General features: G+C 36.4%; 2 protein-coding genes, 1 non-coding gene and 1 pseudogene across 7 annotated transcripts; 1 reads left to right on the forward strand and 3 right to left on the reverse strand.

The window, feature by feature from the left end:
- LOC142182380 (small nucleolar RNA R71) lies at positions 1-107 on the reverse strand. Its single transcript, XR_012711215.1, has one exon. It is a non-coding gene; the product is annotated as a small nucleolar RNA R71 (small nucleolar RNA).
- A 7639-nt stretch (positions 108-7746) lies between these two features.
- On the forward strand, positions 7747-14216 carry LOC107819670 (putative cyclic nucleotide-gated ion channel 8). Of its 3 annotated transcripts, none has more exons than XM_016645802.2 (8): positions 7747-7970; positions 8792-8941; positions 9589-10171; positions 10548-10760; positions 11519-11820; positions 12021-12132; positions 12924-13160; positions 13345-14216. In XM_016645802.2, exons 2-8 carry the CDS (start codon positions 8886-8888, stop codon positions 13927-13929), a joined length of 2088 nt encoding a protein of 695 aa, XP_016501288.1. In that variant the 5' UTR covers positions 7747-7970; positions 8792-8885; the 3' UTR covers positions 13930-14216. The 3 variants fall into 3 exon arrangements, with proteins under 3 accessions (XP_016501288.1, XP_016501289.1, XP_016501290.1); XM_016645803.2 differs by having other exon boundaries at positions 7750-7970; positions 8787-8941; XM_016645804.2 differs by lacking the exons at positions 7747-7970; positions 8792-8941 and adding an exon at positions 9070-9244.
- LOC107819668 (putative pentatricopeptide repeat-containing protein At3g15930) lies at positions 14186-16653 on the reverse strand (annotated as a pseudogene).
- A 284-nt stretch (positions 16654-16937) lies between these two features.
- On the reverse strand, positions 16938-20561 carry LOC107819669 (zinc finger BED domain-containing protein DAYSLEEPER). Of its 3 annotated transcripts, XM_016645800.2 has the most exons (3): positions 20327-20561; positions 19441-19872; positions 16938-19106 (listed from the first exon to the last, which is right to left on the reverse strand). In XM_016645800.2, exons 2-3 carry the CDS (start codon positions 19494-19496, stop codon positions 17069-17071), a joined length of 2094 nt encoding a protein of 697 aa, XP_016501286.2. In that variant the 5' UTR covers positions 19497-19872; positions 20327-20561; the 3' UTR covers positions 16938-17068. The 3 variants fall into 3 exon arrangements, with proteins under 3 accessions (XP_016501286.2, XP_016501287.2, XP_075112737.1); XM_016645801.2 differs by lacking the exon at positions 19441-19872; XM_075256636.1 differs by lacking the exon at positions 19441-19872 and having other exon boundaries at positions 16938-19141; positions 20327-20449.
- Between the last annotated feature and the right edge of the window lie 282 nt (positions 20562-20843).

Below are 20843 nucleotides of genomic sequence, written 5' to 3' on the forward strand. Positions count from 1 at the left end.
AAGTTAAGACAAGACATATCTAATTTTTTGCAGACTGACACAGAGTCAGTTTATCAAGCTTGGGAAAGGTTAAAAGCAATGTTAAGAAAATGTCCACACCACGATATTCCTGAACATATACAATTGTATATTTTTTTATCACGGGCTAAAACCCTCTTCTAGAAATGTGATAGATGCAGCTGCAGGAGGTTCAGTAATGGGAAAAACAACAGAGGAAGCATTGCAATTGTTGAATGAAATTTCTGAGAATGTCATCCAATGGTCATCTGAGCGTATAATTATCAAGAAGGCCGCTACAGTAAATCAGGTTGATGCTTTAAATACACTAACACAACAAATTATTTCTTTGACACAAAAGTTTGAAACTTTTCAGGTGAATACAAAACAACTAACCCAATCTGAGGCTTGTGACATGTGTGAAGGAAATCATCAGAACCATGAATCACAATGATGAACATGTCAATGTCATCGGTTACAAGCAGTATCCTTTTGGAAGTCCAATGGCACAGAAACTTCCAGGATTTCAATGGAGCAATCTAAATGGTGCAGAGAACTCTCAAAGCTTCCAGAAGCAACAAATACAGGGTCCACCCGGATACCAGAATCCAAATCAAGGTCAATCAAACTTTAGACCTTATCAACAAGCAGGGCCCTACCAGCAATGGCCTCAACAAGCTCATTCAAGTCTTGATTATTAAGGTCACTGATGAAAAGATGGAGAGCCAAAATTCATCCCTCAAAAATCTGAAAATATAGTTGAGCCAATTGGCAGCTCTTGTTTCAAAAAAGATTCAAGGTCCCTTACCAAGCAATACAGAGAAAAACCCAAAAAAGCACCTTAAGGCCATCACCTTATGTTCAGGTAAGGAGCTTGATGAACCCTATGCAGACCAGTCAGAACAACAGGTAAACAACGGTAAGAATATTGAAATACCCTCTAAACCATCTGAAAAGAATGAAGTCAAGAAAAAAGAAGAAAAAAATATTGAAAAATTGACTCCTCTCCCTGTGACTATTCCCTTTCCACAAAAAATGAAAAGAGAAAAGCTTGACAACCAATTTACAAAATTTTTGGAGATTTTAAAACAAATTCACATCAATATTCCTTTTACTGATGCTTTGTTACAAATGCCTTAATATGCCAAATTTTTAAAGGAAATTTTGTCAAGTAAAATAAAATTAGAAGAAGTTTCTGTGGTAATGCTTACGGAAAAATGTAGTGCTATACTTCAGAATAATCTACCACAAAAACTTGATAATCCAGGCAGTTTTACAATTCCATGCACCTTGGGAGGAGTATATTTTGAAAGACACTTTGTGATTCTGGAGCTTCAATAAATTTAATGTCATTTTCTATCTTTAAAAAGTTAGATCTTGGTGAAATAAAAGACACAAGTGTTTCCCTTCAGTTTGCAGATCAAAGTACTAAGAAACCTAAGGGAATAATTGAAAATGTACTCGTAAGGGTAGATAAGTTTGTTTTCCCTGTAGATTTTATAGTACTTGAAATGAAAGAATGTCCTAATGAACCAATAATTTTAGGTAGACCATTTCTTGCTACAGGAAAAGCAATTATAGATGTTCATCAAGGACAATTAATTTTAAGAGTTGATGAAGAAAGAGTCATATTTGATATGCAAAAGATACTAAGATATTCAGGAAATGAAACATCATCTTCATGTTTTTCAATTGACATGATTAGTTATCTTACATATGAATTCAAAGATGATCAATTAATTCCAGATTCAATGGAAAGATGTTTGATCAAATCAGGCACCACATAGGACGATGATCCCGCCATCAGAAGAGAAGCTGAAATATTGGACAAAGATTCAAAAGAAGAAGAGATGAAATCCGAACAAGTTAAATCAAAAATTAAAATCAAAACTCTCCCTTCTCATTTGAAATATGTTTATCTTGAGCAAGAATTATTTTCGGTAATTATTTCATCTTCTCTTATTGTAGAACAAAAAAATAGTTTGATCAAAGTATTGAAAGCACACAAAGGGGCCTTGGGGTGGATTGTAGAAAATATTAAAGGGATTAGTCCGGCTATTTGTACACACAGAATCCTCATGGAGGATAGCTACAAGCCAATAGTCCAACCGCAAAGAAGATTGAATCCATCAATGTAGGAAGTAGTGAAAAAAGAGATCGTAAAGCTGTTGGCAGAAGGTATTATATACCCCATTTCTGACAGCCCGTGGGTAAGTCTTATTCATGTAGTACCAAAGAAAGGAGGAATGACAGTTATAAAAAATGAAAATAATGAGCTCATACCTACCAGGACTGTTACAGGATGGAGAGTTTGTATTAATTACAGACGTCTCAATGATGTCACTAGAAAAGACCATTTTCCTTTACCATTTATTGATCAAATGTTGGAAAAAATTACCGGATATGGCTTTTACTATTTTCTTGATGGCTATTCAGGATATAATCAGATACCAATTGCACCAGAAGATCAAGATAAGACGACCTTCACATGCCCTCATGGAACATATGCCTATAGGAGAATGCCATTTGGTCTGTGTAATGCCCCTGCTATATTTCAGCGTTGCATGTCAACAATTTTTGCTGACATGACTGACAAATTTCTTCAAATTTTTATGGATGATTTTACACTATTTGACAAAACATATAAGGATTGTCTTAACCATTTGACCTTAGTTCTTAAAAGATGGTGAAGAAACAAACTTAGTTCTTAATTGGGAAAAATGGCATTTTATGGTTACATAAGGAATTATTTTAGGACATAAAATCACTGCTAAAGGGATAGAAGTTGATAAGGCAAAAATTAATCTTATAGCAGGATTACCCCCTCCCATAACTGTGAAAGGAATTAGAAGCTTTCTAGGTCATGCAGGTTTTTACAGACGATTCATAAAAGACTTCTCAAAGATTTCAAAACCGTTGACTAACTTCTTGATGAAAGACACTAAGTTTGATTTTTCAGGTGACTGTGTGAAAGCATTTGAAACCCTTAAGGAAAAGGTATCAACTGCACATGTAGTTGTGTCCCCTGATTGGAACCAACATTTTGAGGTCATGTGTGATGCTAGTGATAAAGCAGTTGGGGCTGTTTTAGGCCAAAGAAGGGATAAGATTTCGTCCCATTTACTATGCTAGTAGGACAGTGAGACACAAGTGAATTATGCCACGACAGAAAAAGAGTTACTAGCAGTAGTGTTTGCTTTTGATAAGTTTCGCTCCTATTTGATAGGAACCAAAGTCACTATTTTTACTGATCATGCAGCTTTAAAATACCTCTTAGCTAAGAAAGATGCTCGACCTAGATTATTAAGATGGATTTTACTTCTGCAAGAATTTGACCTTGAGATAAAGGACAAAAAAGGGACAGAGAACCAAGTAGCTGACCATTTGTCTAGATTAGAAAATCCTCCCCTTGAGTTTAATGAGATAAAAGAAGAATTTCCTGATGAACATATTTTTTCAGTTGACACAATTGTGACTCAACCACCCTGGTTTGCAGATATCGCGAATTACTTGGTTGGAAAGTGGATACCACAAGATTACTCTTACCAGCAAAGAAAAAAACTTATATCTGATGCAAATTATTATCTGTGGGATGAACCTTACTTATTCAAAAATTGTGCAGATAATATCATTAGAAGGTGTGTACCTGAAGAAGAGATGGATAAAATTCTATATCATTGTCATGATGGAGCAATTGGAGGACATTATGCAGCAAATCGAACAACTTTTAAAGTTTTAGAAGCCGGATTCTTCTGGCCCGTACTCTTTAAAGATGCCCGAGCATATATAACACAATGTGACAGGTGTCAGAGAACAGGTAATATCACCAAGAGAGATGAGATGTCACTGCAATCAATACATGTATGTGAAATATTTGATGTTTGGGGAATAGATTTTATGGGTCATTTTCCTTCTTCTCATTCTTTTGAATATATCCTTGTGGTTGTGGATTACGTATCAAGACGGGTTGAAGCCATCCCTACAAGAAATAATGATGCTCGTACATTGTGTAATTTTCTTAAAAAAAATATTTTTACCAGATTTGGCACACCGCAAGTCATCATTAGTGACCAAGGAACTCATTTCATCAATAGGCAATTTTCTGCTTTACTGTCAAAATATAATGTGACTCACAAAACAGGAACACCATATCATCCTCAAACTCAAGGGCTAGTTGAGGTTTCCAACCGCGAGTTACAGAGAATTCTTGAAAAAACGGTTGGAATCTCAAGAAAAGACTGGGCTTTAAAATTAGATGATGCATTATGGGCGTACCGAATGGCTTTCAAAACGCCAATTGGAACATCTCCATATAGATTAGTCTTTGGAAAAGCTTGTCATTTGCCCATAGAATTAGAACATAAAACTTTTTGGGCATTGAAAGCACTGAACTTTGATTTAACCTCCGCTGGTAAAAAGCGATTTATTCAGGTTAATGAATTGAAAAACTGAGATTGGGAGCCTGTGAAAACGCTAAAATTTTTAAAGAAAAAACAAAAATATGGCATGAAAAGTTGATCCACCAAAGAGTTTTAAAATTGGAGATCAGGTACTTCTTTACAATAGTCAACTCAGGTTATTCCCAGGAAAATTAAAATTCAGGTGGACGGGTCCTTACAATGTTATAGGTGTTACTTCGTACGGGGCAATTGAAATTCAGAAAAATGAAGGAGACAAGTTTAAGGTAAATGATCACAGGCTAAAATTGTACTATAGAAGATATTTTGAACAACATCCATCGGTTACTTTGATAGACTGATGAATTCTACAATTAATAAGTCGAGCTGACGACTTTAAACTCAGAACTAAGATACAAAACCCGTAGCCATTGAGGGAGAAGCAGTGGAGCCTCATAAGCCCGACATAGATTTGAGTAACTAAATGCTTAATCAATTGATCTGGTCAATATCCAGGTTATTGTACAACCAGAACATCTCATGAATGCCTCTACAAAAACAGAGACACATGTGTAGGAGTAACTCCATGGTGATCGGTATGCCTAAGTAACTGGTTGATTAACCATTTAATGAATCAATTCAAAATGTTGGCACAAGTAAATTTGTTGGTTTATATTTAAACCAGGACCAAATGACTAATAAGGTCTTAAATTAGTCAGTCTATTACATATAAAAATATGTGTTGTCACACACTCTTTCAAGTTTTTTCTTCTCTCTCCCTCTCTCTCTCTCTCTCTCTCTCTATATATATATACATATATATATATATATCCATCTTTTATTTTATTCTTAATTGTTGTTCTTGTACAATATTAAAGTTTTAAAGTAAAAGTTTACATATTTTTCAAACATAATTTTTTTCGTTTATGCCATATAACTTCCAAGTTTGTGATTTTATTTTTGCGAAGGCAAGAACGAGTATCTCTAAATTTGAGAAAGTGTTGGAATTGAGAAGCATTATGATCTCAACAGGTAGAATCAATAAAATTCTGCTAGAACTTGCCCCAAATGTCTATCAAGGCAAAATTCTAGACAGCACTATTTTTAGAATAAAATTAGGCTTTCTTTGATACCCTTTTTAGCCTATCTATTTTTAACCACAAATATTTATATTTTGCCTTTTAGCACCCAACTTTGAGCCCAAAAAAAGAAAAGAAAAAAAAAGATGGATAAACCAAATTTTATTGATACACCATATTGGTTTATCCTACAAAAAGATCTATACTACTCCTTCCGGTTATAGTTGAGAAAAAATGATTATTAAAGCAAGCGATGAAGGAATACTTGTGGAGTAAATATTTTATTTTACTCTAAAAGGGGGGGGGGAGAAAAAGAAAACAACGTGTATATATCTGTAGAATAAATTCTTGGTTCAAGAAGCTTGAATTTAAGGAATCTATTGAGAAAAATGATGACTTAAGTGATATTAATTATGGAATTGGAGATCGGGACCTTTAGCTCAATCTCTAGAGTTATTTTCTTTGTGTTGAGTTGTACATAGTTACTTTGGTAAAATAGTCAGCTCTCATAATAAAACTGGATGGAACAAAGTCACTACCAATATATCCCTTTACCTTACCAACATTAAGCCTATCATTACAAGCCTGAAAAAGTCCTAAATTAATTTTAGAATTTAGTGTTGATTCTACATTAGTGGAGACTGACATGAAGGGCAAGCCTATGGACAAAATTTGAGAAACTCAAAATTGTGATCTTAATGTTATCAATCTCAAAAGGTTCATCAAAAGAGGAGTTGAAAGTTTTTGGCAAACAAAAGCAGAAGCAGAAACAAGGTATAGATTTGGCGACTTGAAAAACTTATAGGTTTTGAATTTTATGTGAAACTTTATTTTTTTTACTTTTCTACTCTACAAGAAACAACAATTATTGATAAAATTACTGCCTCGAGGACGAGCAAGGATTCAAGTGTTGGGGAGTTTGATGACTATAAAATATTCATATATTATATACTTAAAAATAAATTATTTTAAATTATATATATATATATATATATATATATATATATATATATATATGTCAATTATCTGTATTTTCTAATAGTATTTTGCAGGAAATAAAAATATCATGATAAAGCAAATAAAGGAATAAAAAGAGAAGCACGAGGCATCATGGCAATAGAAGCACGACGCATCATGGCAAAAGAACCACGAGGCATCGTGGCACCTTATGAGATTTGATTTCTATAAATAGGATGTTTGTGTTGAAAGGGGGAAGATCATATGTGCCTAATTAACAACTTTTCTCTAGTTTTGGTCTTTGCTTCTTTCTTTATCTATTTCATTTTATCTTGTAGTCTTTGAATTTTCTAAGAGTGTTGATAGTATTTTAAGAATTTCTTTCTTTGTGAGATTTAAATACTCCATAATAGAGTAATCTCTTTTGTTGGGATAGTTGATGAAGCTCGATAGCGTTATAATATTAATCTCAATTTTACTACATGCTTGACCTGAAACTTTCTAATTATATTTCTATATTGTGCCGGAATATTAGTTTTAATTAATTATTATCACTTCTATTTATTTATTCTCCAAAGTTAGTTGTATGTCAATTTTGTAATTCTAACGAAGCAAAATTAATATATGATAACTATTGAGTAAAATAATAGAGTGAGAGTAATTCTTTTTAAGCTATTATTCCAAGTCTGTAATCTTGCTTACTTCCATTCTAATTCTCACAGAGGAGTTGTAGTTGGCAAGATTATTGATTTTTAGTAAAAAGTAATCGCAAGAGGTTTTTGCTATCTTTTAGCACAATTCAGGCAAGAAAATTATTTCGGTTTAATCGTCACAAGTAATATATCAATTGATTTACATAACCTCGCGGAGTATTGTTAATTGATTAATTCTTAGTGAGCAAAATATAATTGTATTAGCAATAAACAATTATTCCTAAGAGAAATATATGTAGATGCTAAGATTTTATTATTATCACGCTATCGAGTGAATTCAATGATTCCCAACTCTTTTTAAATATAAATCTTCCGAAAGTTATTTAGTTTCAACTTAAGCAATTTAAATTTTCAACAAACAAAACTTCATCAATTTGATTCTGTCAAATAGGAGTAAGAACATTATAAGTTTGTCGCTAGATTCTCCAATCTCCATGGAACCATATCATAAACTATATTAGAATTGGATAGAGTATGAGTAGCAAAATCTTATACGCAGTGGCCTCGTCAACTAACAAGAAAAATATGAAACTGAACGTCGTAACGACAACTGTTGACCCAAAATCCGTTATAACAAATCCTTCAAAAGTTTATTTCCTATTTGGTATACCGGAAAAACTTGTTCCCTTAATTCCCTCTCCTCCTTCTTCTTCTTCTTCTTCTTCTTCTTCTTCTTCTTTCTTCTTCTTCTTCTTCTTCTTCTTCTTCTTCTCCTTTTCACTTTCCTCTCGTCCCTCCGAAAAGCTATTCTTTGATGTAATTCTCCGGCAATTTGATGCACTTTGTAAATTAGAATCGTCAAGATTCAACGTTAAAGGACGTTCAGGGTAAGTTCCATTTTTAGCCTTTTTTGTCTCAGTTTCCAATTTCTTTCTCGTCAACATCTTTGAGGTTGTAAATTGATCCCTTTTGGAAACAATTGAGGGCTTGCTCCTTTTACTCTTTTTTGTCGCTTCAATTTGGTGATGATCGTCGTTTGTTGCTGTTTTTCAGAGCGAGATTTTCTTTTCTTTTTTTAATTCACTACTTATCGACACGCATTGATATTATTGTACGCTTGCCTTAGAAACGTCAAATTTCATGAAATTGTATTTTATTGAATTTTGTCAGTTGTCTTGCTATGCATGCATGCATGCATAACGAGTTTTGAGGCTATGGCTCGTTGCCATTAATTAATTATCTAGCTAGCTATCTTTTACCACCAATGGGTTGTAGTGGATGGATAGGATCCCTCCCCCTTAATCATAGGTCACGGGTTTGAGCCTTGAAAATGAAAAAAATCTTGGCATGAAGCAGCGCTTCCCCCTTTAATGGCCTTATGCGGTGCAAATCCAGATTAGTCCGGCGGGTACCGGATACCGGATGACAAACCAAACAAAAATATCTAGCGACCTGTTTGTTCCCCCTCACATTTCATTTTAGTTCTTTTGTTGGTTGAGGAAATGGGAAGGCATGGACTGCAAAGAAAATAAAATTCTGAAATTTCTAGGTGCTGTATTTCACTTTTTTGAGCAACATGGCTTTGGAACAATAGTAATTGGTTAAATGTTGTGGAGGGTTATATGCCGATTTACAGACTGTTTTACGCTTTTCAATGACTACAATCTGCTGACACCTTATATAATTTTGCCCCAAAATTGAAGTGCAGTAACAGTGGTCAATACATTATTAGTTGATGTGGATGGCCATATGCCTGATGTTTTGATGAACTCCTCCACTCTCTATGCAAGTGATTTAATACAATGTTTGGTAATTACAAGTCTCAGCTTATTGGAGGACAAAAAGAAAAGTTTGTAAGGTATGCGTTTATTTGAAGCATTTCTTTTTCCCTATCTGTATATTCCCATATTTCTTCTTTATTCGGTCTATATCCGTGTATGTATTTGTGCAAACTCTAAATGCTAAAATGCTCCTTTTGTCGTCTCTGTACTTCTGCCAGTTACACAATACAGAACATACGCCATCTCGTTGCATTCTGAACTATGACCGATACATTTTGGCAAAATTACATCTTCCCGACTATGTAGAGGAGGACCTTTAACCATTAGCTTCAAAAGAAATTTGCTTAAGACCTCTCAATACCAAAGAGGACTTCCAAGAGGTTGAACAAAGTGCTAAAACATAATCATTGTGTATTATATTGGATTGTTTATCTTATCCTAAAAATACCTTATCAAAAACCAAGCAATTAAATTGCTGCATTAGGCAACGAGTGGATTCTGTATGCTCTTTCTTGTCTTTAAACACATTTTGCACACCGATACTTCTGTAATTGTGTTGCAGAGTGTCAAGTACTGGGCATGCATATTTTATCACTTCAATTATTTTGTCCTATATTGAAGCATATGCTTGTAATTGTTCAGACAGCCTCTCACCCATAAATTCCTGGAGTGAACTAGTTGTCTATTATAAGTCAAAAAAGGTTTTCCTTGTTGTTTCTTGCAGGTTGGAGGACGCTAACTCTGACTTATCATTTAAGTCCGATATGGCTGGAAGGACAAAGTTTGGCTTTAATATAGAGGGGATGACTACTGGTGGGCGTCCAAACAACCCATCCAAGTCGATAAAACTAGGAGTAAAAAGAGGATCTGAGGGACTGATGACATTTGGCCGAACACTGAAATCTGGTGTTACCCGTGCAGTTTTTCCAGAAGATCTTAAAGTTTCTAATAGAAAGATATTTGATCCTCAAGACAAGTCTCTCCTGTTCTGGAATAGGCTATTGGTCATATCATGTATTTTTGCAGTATCTGTTGATCCTCTATTTCTCTTCCTTCCTGTTTTTAAGAGTGAAGGGATGTGTCTCCATATAGATGAAAGTTTAGCAAAAGTAGTAATCAGTATGCGGACAATACTTGATTTGTTTTACGTTATCCGCATGGTTCTCCAATTTCGAACGGCTTACATTGCTCCCTCTTCCCGTGTTTTTGGGCGAGGCGAACTTGTTATAGATCCCAAACAAATAGCAAGCAGATATATCCAGCGTTATTTTGTGGTGGATCTTCTTTCTGTTCTTCCTTTACCGCAGGTTCCTACTATTCCTTTGACTATTCTAATGTGCACATTCAGCATTCAGTTACCTTTCGGATTTCTCCTTGGAACTCTTTCTCTCTCTCTCTCTCAGACATGCATATAACCTATTTTACTAGTTGTACACAGCATTATACAAATGATACCTATTTTTTCTATGCACCTTTTGTTCCAGCAATAGACAATCAAAAACAGAAAGTTAAAGGGGCACATATGCCTATAGCCTATTTTAGTACTAGCAGCCACAGTAGACAGATAATATAAAAACATCTGGATTTCCTCAGGAAGCTTCAACTATAACTTTACCATTGTTTCTTTCTCCATAAGGTGGTATTTGCTTGATTTATGTCTTCGAGTGCTTTTTTCTTCTTCAGCTTGTGGTAGCGAGATATCTTGATGGATCAAAAGGTTCGGATGTATTGGGTACAAAGAAAGCGTTAGTGGTCATCATCATCCTTCAATATATTCCTAGATTTTTGCGATTTGTTCCATTAAGTTCGGATTTGAAAAAGACTGCGGGGGTGTTTGCAGAAACTGCTTGGGCTGGTGCTGCATATTATCTGTTGTGGTTTGTGCTGGCTAGTCATGTAAGTAACTTCTCAAGTCTGTTCATTGTTACATTCGGTAGTACTGTTAACTGCTTTTGTTTTTTCATTCTGGGACAAGAAGAATTACTAACTCATGTTGCTACAATTTATCGTGAATTCTTTTGCCTGATAAGGTTCGACATAAAGTGACCAGTCATTACATACAATAAGAATGTATATAATTAACAAGATAAAACATCAGGCTACCATACTCTTTAAGGAATCATTTTAGTATTAAGTGAAGCTTAGTTTTTCATCAAAATGCTTACTAGAAGAACCTTTATAGGTAGTTGGTTTTCCACTCTGCTTTTTTCTGGTTCTTGGTCTAGAATATGGAAATTCTGTGATAGCTGTTCTTTTTTCTAGATTTCATCGTACAAATAGCTTTGTGCCTTGGACTAGTTCTTTAATGTGACTCATAGGATGCATTTGTTAAGGGCCGCCATTTGGGACACTGCATTACATTCTTTTCATCCTCCTTATTGAACACAAGTTGTACATTACTCCTATCTATTCACCCGACCTCAATTGGTAAACTGGATCCTTTTATTTCCTTTTCCTTTCGGCATACTTTGTTATCATTCTAATCTGAGCTGTTAACTATAATTCCATCAGTTATTAGTATTTGACTATTTATGGTACTAGGAGAGGCTAATTTATCTCCAGTCAAAATAACCAATGTGGAATCTCAAACATGATGAGAAGGACATCGTTCAAGAGTCCAGAAATGCTTAAAGTCTATTGTTTGTGATATGCAGATATTCGGGGCCTTCTGGTACCTGTTATCCATTGAACGCAAAGATACATGTTGGAATGAAGCATGTAGTGAAAATGAGCGGTGCAATGAAAAATTATCTTATCTGTATTGTTCACGTGAAGGAAACTTTAATGTGACAGAATGGCAAGAAATTGGTAAGAGTGTTCTTGACAAGAAATGTTCTGAGGAGGAAACCTTTCAGTATGGAATATATGCAAGAGCTGTAACATCTGGTGTTCTTGACTCTGAGGATTTCGTTGTCAAATATTGTTTTTGTTTGTGGTGGGGCTTGCAGAATTTGAGGTAAAATTTCAGCTATATGATGCCTCTAATAATATTGTTATTTCCCCTCCTTTCCACACTTTGTATTTGGTCAACATTCGTCTGCCTCATAATTTTCCCTGTACACGTTGGTGTTCACTACAGCCAGAAAATCGCCCTTTGGTCAATGCCGCCTTACAAGGCCTCCTGAGCTTACTAGTTTGATATTTCATTTTTTACAGCACACTTGGTCAGGGGCTTGAAACCAGTACCTATACTCTGGAAAATCTCTTTTCAATAATATTGGCCATTTCCGGACTCCTACTATTTGCTCTTCTCATTGGAAACATGCAGGTGCGTTGATTAAAGAGGCCTTTATGTTTTGGTTTTCTGGGAACGTTTTTCTTAAGGTTGAACTTGTCAGATTCTTTAGAAGATGATGCAGAATAATACCAAGCTTTTCAGTGTCATACTTCGTTTATTCTTTTAGTTTCTTTTCAAGGGTCAAAGCTGGCAATATCTTGAACAGGACTTATGGCCACTATTGCATAGATACTTGGCGTTAAAGTTAATACAACTGCATATTTGTTTGACAGTCTAGTATTGAATAAATTGACCCAAGGAATTCAAAAATCGGATGAGCACCATAGGGATTTTATCAGATCTTATACAAGCTTTTGTTTAATATTAGTTCAATAATGATAAAGTGCCTTCTCATATTGCTAACATTTTAAACATATGGCTCCTTCGGTTCCTCTAACTGCTTGATGTAGGAGACGGAAGGTGAAGCGGAAAAAGAAGGAGATTTACCTCCTATTTTAGTATTTATCCTTCTCTGATGTTGTTTAATCAGATTGGAAGAAAAAGTAAGGAATTTGGTCTTTCTTGTTTCATATTATTCCGAATTCAGATTGGTTCAAACAATAAAAATGGAGGGATTGCATAACCTACCTTGTTATGTCCTAAACAAATGGGAGAAATGACTTCTAACAACCTGCTAATTGCCTGATTACGGGAAATGCTTGATTGTATTACACTATACTACTATTAAACCTTAGGAGCATGAAAATTCTTTAATTAGGAAAACGTACAAGTTCGTACATTCCAACAGTGTTGAAACTTGAGGAATCTTTTGTTCCCTACAGACCTATCTTCAGTCTCTGACGGTACGCCTTGAGGAAATGAGGGTCAAAAGGCGTGACTCGGAGCAGTGGATGCATCACAGAGTACTTCCTCCCGAGCTAAGGGAGAGAGTTCGACGTTATGATCAATACAAATGGCTGGAAACTAGAGGAGTAGATGAAGAGAGTTTAGTGCAAAATCTGCCAAAAGATCTTAGGAGGGATATTAAGCGGCATCTTTGTTTGAATTTGGTCAGAAGGGTAAGTACTCTTTTCTTGTTGATAATCCTGTTTCCGTATCTTAAAGAGTTAAGAAATTTGATGTAAGTGTGCATAGAAATGAAAAGAAAGCTTACACTTTTGGGCATGATAATATTGGAGTACCTTTATATATTGAAACCTCAATGTGAATTTGTTTTAATATTGTGAATGACCCGTTTTGTAGGTGCCCTTGTTTGAGAACATGGACGAGAGGTTGCTTGATGCAATCTGTGAGCGGTTGAAACCAAGTTTATGCACAGAAAATACGTACATAGTTAGGGAAGGGGACCCGGTTGGTGAAATGTTGTTTATAATCCGTGGTCACCTAGAAAGTGTAACAACTGATGGTGGAAGAAGTGGTTTCTTCAACAGAGGTATTCTGAAAGAAAATGACTTCTGCGGGGAGGAACTGCTGACATGGGCATTGGATCCTAAATCCGGTTCAAACTTGCCGCCATCCACTAGGACTGTAAAGGCACTCACAGAAGTAGAGGCATTTGCCTTAGAAGCAGAGGAAGTGAAGTACATTACATCTCAGTTCAGGCGGCTGCAGAGTCGACAGGTACAGCACACTTTCAGATTTTACTCGCAGCAATGGAGAACGTGGGCTGCCAGCTTTATACAAGCTGCATGGCGTCGGCATATGCGTAGAAAAATTGCAGAACTTCGTCACAATGAAGAATTGGAAGACGACGACTATAATGAGAACGATGATGGAGATTCGGAGTTGACACCAATGTTGCATAAAGCTCCGGAGCGACCGCGTTAGCCTCTGAAATTTTGCTAATGCTATGTGTGGAGTTCATAAGCTTCAAAACTCTGAGTTCTAGAGGGTATATAAAACTCATGAAGCCTTCTAAGCCTGGCTTTAGTGTCCATAATTCAGACTAATTACTTGATCAAGAAAACGTTTTGTTTTTTTTTTTGTGAGTGTTTGAATTTTAATTATGACAGAGTTGTTTTTGGATTGCTGTAAGAGAATTAGTTGCGTACTAAAAGTTTCTAAATTTTGTAAAAGCAACAGATAGTACAACAAAAGTATTTTATTTCCTAGTCCAAGCGGAGAACGTATTTTCCCTATGGAGAAGGCAATCTTTACAAGAACATGAACCTTGTACAAATGGTGAAACCGGGTTCTGTCTCTAACAACTTGTTTACTATTGTAAAGATTTGATATTAACTTTGTTACATGGTGGCAATCTGCACAGATTCTAAGGTTTTTAACTATCCTAATAGTGGATTTAGGTTCAGAATTAATTAGAACGAATGCAATCGCCAACTTCTAACTTAGCCGAGTAAGGGAGTTCTCTTTCTCCTCTTCTCCTGTGTCAAGAGAAACCTCTGAAGTATCAGGAACATAGCCTGCTAATTTCAGTTCTTCAATCAACTCAGCCAACTTTAAATAGATGCTTTTAGATTGAGGATGAGACCGATCCCCTGCAACAAATTCATGAACAATCCCATGCATCTCTATCAGACTACAACCTGGCGTCTTCTTGATTCCCTGATGCGTCATTATTCTTCTTATCTCGCGCAAGTTTTCCCATTTTTTACAAGCTGCATATATATTACACAAGAGAACATAAACAGCCCCACTACCAGGCTCTAGCTGAAGAAGTTGTTGAGCTGCAATTCCAGCCATTTGAACATCCTTGTGAACTCTGCAAGCACCAAGAAGAGCTCCCCAAACAATTGAATTTGGTTTCATTGGCATATTCTTTATAACCTCATAAGCTTCCCCCAAGCGCCCTGCTCGACCAAGAAGATCAACCATACAGCCATAATGTGTAACATTAGGTTGAATGCCGTGCTGAGAGGTCATGCTAATAAAAAACCTTTTTCCTTCCTCTACCATACCCATATGAGTACAAGCACTAAGCACGCCAATGTAAGTCACCTCATCAGGTGTTTCTGAAGCTCTCAACATATCAAAAAACATATCTAGAGCTTCTCTCCCATTCCCATTAGTTGCAAGACCGACAATCATGGCCGTCCATGTGAATTTGTCCTTGCAAGGCATTTCAGAAAACACCATCAGTGCCTTTTCCACATTTCCACACTTCAAGTACATGTCTATGACAGCGTTCCCCAAATGTCTATCAACCTTAATCTTGTGCTTGTCAATGTAAGCCTTGATCCACTCTCCAAGTTCAAGAGCCCCAAGATGTGCACATGTGGTAAGGATGCTAACCATAGTGAACTCATCTGGTCGTATCTTTGCTGCTTGCATTTCACGGAAGAGCATTAAGACATCTTTAGATCGGTTTTCTTTGACATATCCATCAATCATGGCTGTCCAAGATATGGAATCCCTCTCTGGCATCTGATCAAAATATTTCCTAGCTACATCAACTTGTCCAATGTTCACGAAACCTTTGACAATTGTGGTCCACGATATCACATCTCTATGCTTCATGCTCTGAAATAGGCCAAGTGCAACATCCATCTTTCCAGAACCCGCATACAGGTCAATTAAAGCATTGTTCAAAACCAAATTAGACTCTACCTTACAGTCCTTAACATATTGATGAACTCGGTTGCCAGTATCTAAATCCTTAAGCTGTGAGAGAGCTGATATTACTGAGACAAGAGTCACAAAAGTGGGCTGCAATCGCTTCTCCTCCATTGCATAAAAGAGTTTCCTTGACTCTCCGAATTGTCTGGACCTGTTGTACCCGGAAATCATAGCATTCCAAATTAGTATATCACTTTTAGAACTCAAATCAAATACGCCACGAGCCATATCAACTTGCCCACTTAAACAGTACATATGAATCAACGAATGCTGAACAAACTCATTTAACTCAAACCCGAATTTACATATATGAGCATGCATACTTTTCCCTATGTTTAACGATATTTCAGGAGTAAAACCCTTAAGCAAGAAGGGGAACGTATAATTGTCCGGTTGAACATTGTCATTTAACATCTCTCTGTAAATGGACACTGCATTATTTGGACTATTTTCTTTTGAATAGCCCTTGATCATTGTATTCCAAACGAAGACTCCTGGTTCTAGCATTATGTCAAACACAGAACGAGCATATTTCATATCACCTGATTCACAAGTTGAACTAAAAGCTATGATCTTGGAGCAGAGTGTGGGATCAGAAGCAAGGCCATTTTGGATCATTACTGAGTGAATCTGCCTAAGTTGGTCCATAGATTTGCAGCTTTCTATGATCGCGTGTGGTGATAAATAGACTTTTGGAGAAAAGTGAAGATGAGCAAGTTGGGAAACTTGGTTTGGGCATAGTGAAGCTATGAAGAACACACTTTTTTCGTGGAAAGACGAATTTAAATTATATGACAAGTTTGACAGTCTCCTGAGAGAGCTTGAGACTACCATGTGATGCTAATCTAAGGTTTCATCCACATTTTTGAGCTCTCGCATATAGATTGAAGTCAGTGAAATAAGCAGTAGTGGCCTTCTGCACAAGAGCATCGTGAGGTAACGACGGATTTGGTGTGCCACTTTATCGTTACTCCTCGTTTCCTTGCTTTTTTCTCTCTCATCTAGCCCTTCCTTATTATTAAATAATCATATATTATGGATGCAGCATTCAAATTTCACTAACACATCTAATGTGTAATCACTTGATGCATTCAATCTTAAGTGTTGAAACTAATTTATTTGATTTTATCAGATGATACAATGGTATTGATAGCCTTAGAGCCTTCAATCTTCTGCACAATCTAAACAGCAGATTTTTTCCCAATCACTAGCTTCCTTATATATTCCTACTTTTTTCCAGAAAGATGAAAGAGTGAATCTTATTTTGGTAAAGTTGGTGAAAGAATATGAATTTCATTGACCTATAAGCTTGTGTGCACAAAAATGTTAATATAAAGGCGAAGCAAAAGAAAACAAAAAAGAAACTAAAAGAAAAAAATCTTTACTAACAAAGCTAATACTCCATTTTAACCATTGATGCTGGGACTCCGGATGGGAGCTCCCAAGATTCATATTGGAGCCAATCCTTTGCACAACTGAGAGCCTCAAGAGTTATGGGTCTCAAAGAACTACGGTGGCTGTCCAAATTTCGCGGTGTAGTGTCGAACACAGAATCTAGAGTTACTGTGCAGACGGGGATGGATAAAATATCAGATGCCATTTTGGAGAGAGTGGGGTACTTGGATCTGTTTATTCTCCACCAACCCAAAACATCAAAATCTTGTGAACGGGGCATGAGAGATTCTTCAAGATACTGATCTAACTCTGTTTTCATCTGCTGATTGTTCATAATGTCATGGAGATAGACATCAAAATCTGCAAATGTATCACCATTAGGAAGGAAATTATCTTCCTGACAGAATTCTGATTTTATAATATTCTCATTTGCTTCATCCACAAAATTAGGCGGAGGCGGAGGAAGTGATTGCACGATGTAATCACAAAACAGTTCATGCACTCCCTCATCAACAATCTTGATCCAAGTTTCAGCTTCTTCACCATAGATCTTGTTAAAGGTGAACTCGACTATCTTCATTTTGAATCTAGGATCCATAACAACAGCAACTGCTAAAACCAGGTTGCAATCAGTCCAGTATTTGTCAAACTTCTCCTGCAATGGTTTAGTCAAATTGCTTACGAAATGATCCTGGCTATGGGCTGCCTGCATCAGGTCGAGCTGAATTTTCCACACTTCATGAAATAACACATCAGCCGTTGCATATGTCGAGGAAGTTAAAATGTTGGCTGCATCAAAGAAAAGCTTCAGGTATGCACAGAGAATTTCAACCTGCTTCCACTCAGCCATTGTAGGAGTCACCTTATAATCAGGATCAGAAGTATCCAAGCAAGAAAATACTTGTTTCAGCTCAGAAGCGTTCATCAGCATTTGATATGTGGTATCCCATTTAGTTTGGTCATCAACAATAAGTTCCTTTGCACTGGGAACTTGAAGTTGTCTCTTCAGCTCAAGAAACTTTTCTTCGTGGGCATCTGCGGTTTTAACAAACTTAACACTTTGGCGGACCTTCTCAACAATTGCTCTCATGGAATCTAACGCATCCTGTGCAAGATGGCTCAGAACATGAGCACAACAACTACCAATTATTAGCTGACCATTGAGAATATTTCCTCCCTTGATCGACAGTAGATGTCCCAGGTTTTTTCTAACATTGTCATTTGCGAAGGATCGATCCAGTGTGAGAGTGAATAGCTTAGACTCTAAACACCAATCTGTCAAACATGCGGCAACAGCATGATTGAAGGCAACTTCTGAATCAGGAAAAGGTACCATGATAACATTGAGAAGTCGCCGCTGCAATTTCCAATCACAGTCAACAAAGTATCCTGTTAAGAAGACATAGCCTAAACTCTGATCTGAAGTTCTTAAATCCAGTGTCAGGCTAACATGTCCAGGAATTGCACTAATAATGTTCAAAAGGCTTTGCTTTTCTCTCAGGTAAATGTTAAAAATGTGGTCTTGGATGGTATTGACACTCACTGAACTAAATAATGGCTGAAGACTTCGAACAAACTTATTAAATCCTGAGTGTTCCACCATCTCAAGTGGGTAGTCATGCTGAATTATCATTTTTGCAATCTCATAGCAGCAACGGGTCTGATCAAATGGGATACTTGTTGGTCCTGGAGTAGCTCTGTAGCGCTTTCTTGATTTAAGAGTAGCACTTGCAGAACCATTAGTTTGCACAGCGGGGTTATATGGGGTTTGATTCTTCTCCTGGTTGCTTCGATTCACCGGGCAAATACCCAAGGCAATATGCCGTTTGAGATGGCTGGTGCCTGCTAACTTTGAGCCACTAATATACGCAAAGGACTTTTTGCACTGCTTACAACAAGCCCTGGTACAGTCCGCATCAATTGTTTCAATTGTGAAATGTTCCCAAACTATGGACTTCTTCCGCCTGCGCTTATTCGGTTGTGCCTGTGAATCAGCTATCTCATTATAACTAGTTAGGGCGTCCATAGTGAGCACCCTGCCAGCAAAGCAAACAAAAGATCAATGAAGATACTTTTGTCGCCAATTAAAATAATTTCATCAACTAACTGCATGCATGTATTGTCAAAAATACCAACTAGCTGCAATTCTTCATTGAGCTATACCATTAGTTTATATATAAATAGAAAAACATGTTACTTTATCGATGACATTTACTCTACCACATAAATATCAAAATAAGGCAGAAAGTTCATAACCTAATTCTGGCATACAAATGTTTTAAAGTAAGTAAACATATGAAGCAATACTGCAATATTAGTCGTTCTCAGGCATAAAGAATGAAGGCATTTGAATTGGACAAATAAATGAACCTATGCAGCAGTAATGCAATATAGCTTAAGGGCTTAGACGAGTATTTTTCAAGCATAAACCATGGAACGTCACTGAAAATTAATGAAAGGTGATGCCCTTGAAATTGTCCAACAATGATTTGTCAACATCATTAACATAATAAATTAATGGCCCTGAAGGAGTTATTTGTGTAGTCTCGAAGGCGTTATTTGAGTAGCCACTAGCCTCGAAGGCATCGTTTGTATGATACACTATTTGCATCGCCTCAGAGGCATTATTTGCATGGCCTCGAAGGATTTATCTGTATTGCCTTTAAGCTGTTAGCTTTATTGCCTCAAAGGCGTTATTTGTAAAGCTTTGAGGGTGTCATCTGTATTGCCTCGAAGGCATTATTTGAATTGCCGTGAAGGAACCTTCTTCTGACGACAGATTTTCCTAATTCCCATCAAGAACTGTCAATCACATGCAAAACACCATCAGAAAAACCTAGAACAAAGATGATTCTTTCTAGTCAACTCGATGATATATACACTTCTAAATTTTCTTTTCACAACTCTTTCAAACTCAATGCTTCTTTACAGACAACTAACGTTGAACACCAATGGGATACTTCCCTACAGACTAAAGCAAGACATGACTAGGAGAGTATCCATTCCCTAATTCACATAATGATTGTTAAGCAGCACAGAAACACGCTTCCCATAATCAAAAATATCTCAAAAAAGTTAACAGGCAATCTAAGAATAAATACAAAAGGTGAATTTCAAAACGATCCGAATGTAAGGAAAAATCAATTTGAATGAATGAATAAATGCAGGAAAAGCTTGAATGCTATTTACATAAGAATCCATGAAACAACAGACACATGAACAAAAGCAATTAATTCCGCGCAAAAAAGGTACTTACTTTTTAGAACAACTGACGTCGCAAACCAATGGTGAAACAAAAACCTCTGTATCTAAAGCAGGGTTTAGGGTTTATACTTTATCGTTTATGATTATTTTTTAATCGTAATTCAAGAAAAAATTCTGGAGGGAGAAGGAGAAGAAGATGGGCTTATGCTTGAACTTTGAGGTTCAGAGCTCAAAACCCTAATGGACTGCGGCCGATATGAGGTTTTAGGCCAAGGAAGACTGGGTTTGGACTTTTGAGGCTTTTAAAGTCCATTATATATAGATTTCCTTTTAATTTACCCCCTACGCCGCCTGACGTGGAGCCCGCCGTATTTCAGCCAATCAGAGCCGTTTATTTGTTGGGTCCCACTCCTTCTTCCTATTCAGCTACGGAGAGATTTTTTTTTTGGTTACGTATATGATCCATTTAACATTATTCCTTTTTGACAAAATACATAAGTTACCCCCTAAACTTTGGCTCAAATCCCTATTATATACTTTCTGACCACGAAAATCATCTTACACATTCA

This window comes from Nicotiana tabacum, chromosome 6 (assembly GCF_000715075.1).
Source record: "Nicotiana tabacum cultivar K326 chromosome 6, ASM71507v2, whole genome shotgun sequence".
NCBI lineage: Eukaryota > Viridiplantae > Streptophyta > Magnoliopsida > Solanales > Solanaceae > Nicotiana > Nicotiana tabacum.

What these genes read in the sequence shown, in the direction of transcription:
- LOC107819670 (XM_016645802.2), top strand. Translation starts at nt 8,886, where the DNA reads ATGTTTGGTAATTACAAGTCTCAGCTTATTGGAGGACAAAAAGAAAAG. An exon ending in CTGTTCTTCCTTTACCGCAG is followed by an intron (nt 10,172 to 10,547) that starts GTTCCTACTATT and finishes TTTCTTCTTCAG; the next exon opens with CTTGTGGTAGCGAGATATCT. An exon ending in GGTTTGTGCTGGCTAGTCAT is followed by an intron (nt 10,761 to 11,518) that starts GTAAGTAACTTC and finishes TGTGATATGCAG; the next exon opens with ATATTCGGGGCCTTCTGGTA.
- LOC107819669 (XM_016645800.2), bottom strand. Translation starts at nt 19,496, where the DNA reads ATGCTTGAAAAATACTCGTCTAAGCCCTTAAGCTATATTGCATTACTG. An exon ending in ATTGCATTACTGCTGCATAG is followed by an intron (nt 19,107 to 19,440) that starts GTTCATTTATTT and finishes CTTTGCTGGCAG; the next exon opens with GGTGCTCACTATGGACGCCC.